Source organism: Notothenia rossii (genome assembly GCF_949606895.1).
Source record: "Notothenia rossii genome assembly, chromosome: 3".
Taxonomy (NCBI): Eukaryota; Metazoa; Chordata; class Actinopteri; order Perciformes; family Nototheniidae; genus Notothenia; species Notothenia rossii.
The window spans coordinates 36427891-36435195 of record NC_136901.1 but is presented as its reverse complement, the minus strand read 5'-3'; the positions used below and the strand labels follow the sequence as shown (position 1 = coordinate 36435195).

General features: G+C 41.1%; 1 protein-coding gene across 1 annotated transcript; it reads right to left on the bottom strand.

The window, feature by feature from the left end:
* Positions 1-2918: 2918 nt before the first annotated feature.
* Positions 2919-6943, bottom strand: LOC307031406 (myeloid-associated differentiation marker homolog). The gene is made up of 2 exons (XM_079668499.1): positions 6791-6943; positions 2919-4556 (listed from the first exon to the last, which is right to left on the bottom strand). The coding sequence occupies exon 2, from the start codon at positions 4437-4439 to the stop codon at positions 3588-3590; it is 852 nt and encodes a 283-aa protein (XP_079524625.1). The 5' UTR covers positions 4440-4556; positions 6791-6943; the 3' UTR covers positions 2919-3587.
* Positions 6944-7305: the final 362 nt, after the last annotated feature.

The following is a 7305-nucleotide window of genomic DNA, read 5'->3' as shown; positions in this document are numbered from 1 at the left end:
ACATGTTTTCATAGCATTCTGTTTATTCAATATTTATTATCTATGATATGGCAGTGGCCACCGCACTTATCCACGAGATCCCCAGCAAGCTGATTCTGGTGCACCAAATCCTTAATCGTCTGTCCTTCATCGAGCTGGTCACCATGAGTGAAGAGAACTGTTGCATATTTGAAGGCTTCTTCAGAAAAGTATTGACTTATTTTCGTGATGACAGCCTGTTCTTGCTCTGTGAATTTCTCCACTTTAAGCACAATGAGAAATGCATGAGACCCAGTCGCGTACTCTGAGGCACACCTCAATATCTCAGACTTCAGCTCCTTCTCTTCGGATGTCTCTGTGTCGAACAAACCAGGAATGTCGATCAGAGTGATGCTTCTTCCATTGACAGATCTGGTTTCTGCTTGACACTTTCTTGTTTCAGAAGTGAGCGTGGGGGAGGTTGTGTACAGTTTCTCTCCAAATATGGTGTTAGCAAGGCTGCTTTTCCCTACTCCAGTTTTTCCCAAGATGACAATTCTCCAATTTGACACTGAAAGAGAATAATAACAAATCAAAAACACTGCACACTGGACCTTTGTTTGTTTTTTATAGACATAAACTAAATTATAATTATAATTTACTGTAAATGTCCCCTCTATTGGACTAATAAAGGTATTCTGATTCTGATTATAATATTCATCCTCATTGACCAGAAAGCAGTTCATTTGCATAATAAGCCAAAGAAACGAGTAATGACATAAAAAGAGGCCAACAAGCAAATTAATGAACGTGAATGTTATGTCTCCTAACAAGAACAAAACAGTAAGAAAAAAATAACAACTTTAAAGTGTATCCCACTGTTAAAATATTTGACAGACACCAACTACGCAGTGTGGAAATGCCTAAACAGAATAAGATCTGGTGTTGGACATGCAAAAGCCACTCTCGCCAAATGGGGATGCCTAAATGACGGGGACGTTGTGTGACTGCGGCATTGAACCACAAACCATGCAACACCTCCTGATATGCCCCCTGCTGGAGCAACCCTGCACAACATCGGACTTGGCAGAGTTTAATGAGAAGGGAAAGCAATGTGTTCAGCTGTGGCTGAACCACATCTAACCAAGCCCTGTAACTGACTGCCTTGTGGACACGATAAGAAGAAGAATATTTGAAACCAAGCATTTATCATTTACATGTCTGCATCTTGCAACTTATTGTGCCGTGTTCATATTCCGACGGAAATAACTGATTAACTTACCCTCCATGTTGTCAAAAATGAAGTAACTCTGCAGCAACTATAAGTCAGAAGGATGAGCCTGCTGGAGTGTAGAGTATGTTTCCTGTATTGCCAGTGTGTGTTTTTTACCCAGAAAACCTTGTTTAACTTTTACAGCTCCTAATGTAACTCTACCACATTCCTCAGAAAGCACTATAGTGCAACACTATTGTAAATTAGCATTGGACAAAACAGTTGCACACACACACACACACACACACACACACACACACACACACACACACACACACACACACACACACACAGCAATTATTAGCAACTTAAGAGTGATATTTTCTTAGCTATTGTCTTTCTGGTTGTTCCTCCTACTTATTATTCAACTGACCCTTTACAAGATGATTCTGTTGTACAAACTCCTCAAGTGTGTGTCCTTCATTGAGCTTGTCGCAATAAGTTAAGACAACTCTTGCATATTTTAAAACGTCTTCAGTAAAGTTTATTGTTGTGCTATGTGAATTCGTAATCTGAGGTACACCAATTTCCCAGTCTCCTGTTCCTCCTAGGATTTCAGTTTTTCTCGCAATATGACAATTTTCCTATTTGACACTTTAATGATTCATCCATCAATAATATACTCCACATTTGTGTTTTGGTTGTTTCCATGCAAAAGGTCCACATAAACTAAATTATAATACCATTAGTGCTTTACACTAGCTCCCTATAGAACACAAGATAGAATTTAAAATGATTCTTCTCGCCTACAAAGCCCTTAATGGGCAGGCGCCATCTTACCTTAAAGAACTCATTATACCCTATTGTCCTACTAGGGCATTGCGTTCCAAGAATGCAGGGTTGTTGGTTGTTCCTAGAGTCTCTAAAAGTACAATGGGAGCCAGAGCCTTTTCTTATCAAGCTCCACATTTGTCGAATCAGCTTCCAGTTTGTGTTCGGGCGGCAGACACCCTATCCGTTTTTAAGAGTGCGCTTAAGACCTTCCTTTTTGATAAAGCTTATAGTTAGGGCTGATTAGATTCAGCCCCTAGTTTTGCTGATATAGGCTTAGTTTGTCGGGGGACATCTTACTTCTTCCTTCTCTCTGTCTATACCTGTGTACTCTCATGTTCCGATTAACCCAGCTTCCCCAAACGTCTTTCTTTTTAGTGTCTATATACGCTGGGATCCCGAGTCATGGATGATCCTGTTGCTGCGGTCCTGAGTCCTGGAACGCGAGCCCTGGATCTTGAGTCGTGGCTGTGCCTGTTGCTGTCGTCCTGGATCATAAGTCCTGGATGGATATCCTCGTGGATTCATCTTCCTATTATACACACATGCATTTACAAACATTTGGACTACCTATGTTGCAAATGTATTATCTTCAATTTACACACGGCATCTATTGCACGGCATCTATTGCACGTCTGTCCGTCCTGGGAGAGGGATCCCTCCTCTGTTGCTCTCCCTGAGTTTTTCCTTGTACGATGTGAGGGTCTAAGGACAGAGGGTGTCGTATTGTCATACTGATATTCTGTACAAACTGTGAAGTCCACTAATAAACATTGATTGATTGATTGATTGATTGATTGATTGATTGATTGATTGATTGATTGATAGTGCTTCTTAACACCAGGAAGCTCTCATAGCTTCATTAGCTTCAGACACAAGATACGAAAAACACCTGGAAATTTGAGGAAATTGGATGGACATTTTTCACTATTTTATTTTATTTTGGAAACCAAGCGATCAATAAAGAAAATAAGCGGTGGATATCAAGTCTTCATTGCTGCAATGTTCAAGCCACAGCACATATTGTAACAATCTCATCACATTTCATAGCGTGCTTCAAAATAATCAATATATTTGTTCATCTAAAAACTTAATTTGCTCAAATGAAATTCTTTCAATTCTTTAAATACTGATGCTTGAAAAAAAGCTTATATTAACAAAATATAATAAGAAGAATGTGAACAAATCTTAGTAAGGGTGTAATGCAAGGAAGTGCCTGTGTAATAAAGCAAATAATAAATGTATCTCCCTCAAAAATGTCTCTTATGCTGTTCCAGTGTGATGACGTTGTTGGATTTTACCAGCATTACAACTTTTTTTTTGTCACGCATTTTGTCAAATCCCACTTTTCCTCTATATACTTGTGTTGCACATTTAGTATTTAATGTAAATATATACATAATGTAGGTGAGTTTCATACAAACGGGACATTGCATTTCAGCATTTTACATTAGACACCAAACGGAAAGGTTTTGCATTTTTTGTCAGAAATGCAATATTTTTTTTCGAAAAGGCCACACAAGCTTTTAGCATCTTAAATTCTGATTTATGTCTACGAATGTGTCCCTCTTTATCTCTTTTCTTTTCAGGCGCTGACAAACACTAGTCTGGCGGTGTAGGCCAGGTCAGCGAGGTAAAGCAGGAAGTTGAGGGCAGTGAGCACAGCCACTGCGATGAGTTTCGACGACGGTTGGCCTCCATGGTGGTACTGTTTGTCAAACTGGAACACGGGCCAGATGATGGTAGCCGTCAAGTACATGATAACCGCCAGGAGCCCGTAAGCAGACAGGAACTTGGAGAAGGGGATCGGGAGCCAGCCGGTGCACTCGCCTACACACAGCACCACCACGGCCATGGAGAGGATGAAGCAGATACAGTACACCGCCATGCACCACTTGAGCGCGGCGTGGTGGTCGTACGAAACGGGGTCGCTGATCAGGATGAAGATGATACAGGCAACGAATGTCTGGCACACCTTCAACAGGCCGGGAGCGGTCGCCATGTACCCCGCCACCTCTCCCGGCCTCGCTTTAGTCAGGCTCACCTCCCCCATGTAGGCCACCGCCGCCAGGCAGGAGAAGACGGTGGCGGCGATGCGATGGCCGCGAACCTCGCCATTTAAGTGCTGGTCCTTGAGAAAAAAAAGCGGGAAGATGACGGAAGCCGAGAGGCAGAGGAGGGAGGCGTAGCAGGCCACGGTGATTGGAAAATTGGTCCAGGACACCGGGATGCGAGCCTGGAGGCCAAACACCTCAACCAGCAGGACCAGCAGGGTGCAGGCGAAGCTGAACGCCCAGCAGAAGATGCACCAGTCAGACATGCCGCCGTGGTACAGCTTGCCGCCGTGTGATGCAACACTGAACGCCACGCAGGTGAACAGCAGGGCGGCTACGCGCACCCATAGCCGCTGGGAGGTGGGGAGCACGATCAGTGGCATTATGGGACGTCACGTCAGTCAGGAATGGAGAGCGGCTTCTTGAAGGTGAGTCTTTAATACAGAATTGTAGCTCTTGTGTTGGCTGCTTGTCACACTCTGTAGCTGTTGTTACATATTCTGCAGAAAGACAAAAAAGAGAGTGATTTGATTAAGTTTAAGCTAATTTTTATTTGATTTTAAAAACCTTGTGTGCTTAATTATTTCAGACTTGACGGCAGTGAAACAAAGTGAGGAAGACATGTTAATGGCCAAATACACCAAAACACACATTGATATCAACAATAGAGCACATGGGAAAAGTTAAATTGTAACAATCAGAAATCATGGTAAAAAGACTATAATTTACCAAAAAAGCACAAAAAAATACACAATATTTCAATCTTGCCCAAGATGTGCAATAAACAGGTAGCCTACTGCTCCACCAATGTTACTCAATTTTTATTTTGGTTGTTTGTTTGTTCCTTTAACTTGTATATAAGTATGACAGATTTGCAATGGTCTCTGGAATCGTTCATCCCTTCCTCACATGTCTTTGCAAACTTAAACTCAAGCCCTGTAAAAGCTGAAGAATGCAAGAGCTGTTCAAGCTGTAACCTGTGCAAATAAAGTATACAGGAAGTGGAAGTGTGTCTGCAAAGGAGCTGGAAAGTCCCTTAGACTAAATGCGAAGTATGAGTAAACTCCAGTGTGCACTTACAGTTTGATATTGGTGACCTCAAGTGTGGTTTAAGTGAAGTTTTTTTTCCTCCCTCAGACAGCATTACAGTGTTTACAAGATAGGCAAGGTTAAACAGGCCTGAGAGCTGCAATGATAACATTTGAAAAGGGGTGAACTGAAGTAGCTTTGAAGGGCATTTAAAGTGATAGAATGTCTTATTGTTGCCAATGAGGAGCCACCTGCTTTTTCATAGATATCATTAATACAAAGCACAAGTAAATCTGCATCAGGTTGTTTTAGGGTAGAGCCAACAGCATGAGGTTTTCCATAGTCATGCACAGACATGATGGCTGAATTTTCCTGTCACAGAAACATGCTTCATATCAATAAAAGAAACCCATTTTTATCTTTCGACTGTTCCCCACGTGCTGTTTAAAGATCAAACTGCTGTCTAGTTCCCAGGTGTTTATAAGATAAGGTGACATAGGGAAAATGTCAAAAAATGGGAAAAAGGGGGCGAAACCTCCAAAAGGGGCGGGAACTTTCTTTCAACGTTTGGAGAAGAATTGGGCTTTTTCTAACACGTGGTAACAATTATTTTTGCTTTCAAAGAATATTGAAGGGAGGCAATGTGCCTTTTCTTGCAGGGACTCCAGGCCCCTGCCAAATCTGAGTTGCAGTACTTTAAATGTTGCATCTAACAGACTGATCTCGACCTGGTGATGTAGATTCACATGCAGACCGTTAGACATAACCTTGAAAAGCCATGAGTGCAAATCAACAGGTCCAAGGCCGGTGCACTGTTCATAGAGAAATTAGCTTCGTTCCTACTGTCTAACTTGAAAATTGCAAACCTAATTTGTGTTTTAGCCATTAACTCCATTACCACGCTTCCTGTTCTATGAATGACTCGTCATCATACACAGGACGCAGCTCTGAGCTAATGGCACATCTGCAGGAACCCACACTAGCAAAACAATCCAAATGCTTTTAATCACTTTAGGAATCAAGAAGTTCAAAAAATACAGCCCACATCTTGATAGATCATTTTAAAAAATCAACCTTACATCTTCTTTACCACATCCCTTGTATTTCGATTTATGGTGAAATATGTGAGTTAAAACTACCTTGGTCACCCAGTTTCCTTTCTGAGAGAGATTGTGGTTTATACCTGAGATAAATTAGAACAGTGGTTGTGTCTTCATGCCCTGCCAACAGGAAACCAGACTTTGGTGTGTATTTTTTGGTTTGATAGTATGCATAGGCCTACATACCATGCATGCCTGAGAGTTGGATCTTATATAAACCATCCTGAATGCTACCCTGTATCACTGTAGTTTAAATGTTATAGGCTATAGTTAGCTTGAGATTTGGGAAGATGCACAGCTTCTTAAAAGTAACATACCACAACTATTTTACATTCTTTCTTTTTTAAATCATGTTTTAAGCGAATCAAGACTGTAGTAAGACATAGCAGCGTTATAATAAAACCAGATGAGATACGTTTACTTGTAGGGATACAAAAATGCCTAATATAGCCGGCACTTAAAGAGGCTTTCCGTTCCAAATAGCGGACATACCGCGCCCAGCCGTTGATATCAGCTCGCTTCTCCTATAATAAACAACAATAAACCCTGAAAACTTCTACTCTGCCGAACATCTGACGGAAATGAAGTCTAAAGATTCAACTTACCGACTTTACTGGCTCGGAGTTGTCTTTCAGGTTATTGTTTTAAAGCGTAAAGTTCCTTGTTACACCGCGCATCTCTCCTCCACTCATACCAGTCTCAGCAGCAGAATGGATCCCACGCCCCGCATTGGCCATATTTGGTAAAGTGTTGAAACCCCTTTCCAAGCCTCTGTACAGGGTCATTGCAAATCTTCTCATATTACGTAATGTAATATATATATATATATGCCAAACCCCTTTACTCTGGGAGACTAAACCAAAATATGACTGATGATGTCATGTTGCTGCTGTACCATCTGCTTCTTATAAGATAGATATACTTTTTTGATCCAAAATTGGGAATTCATTTAGCACAGAAACGAAAAACGTAATAAATTCTGATTTAAAAATACAATTAAAGAACACTTTATGCAGTCCAAAGAGGTTATTGAGATAAAATGATCAAATAAACACTGTTTTTTTGTTAATTTGCATTGTGCCTTTTGAAGGCGCTTTCAATTATTGTTACACAAATTGTG

Excerpts from the sequence above, each read along its gene's own strand:
- LOC307031406 (XM_079668499.1), bottom strand. The coding sequence starts at position 4,439 with ATGCCACTGATCGTGCTCCCCACCTCCCAGCGGCTATGGGTGCGCGTA.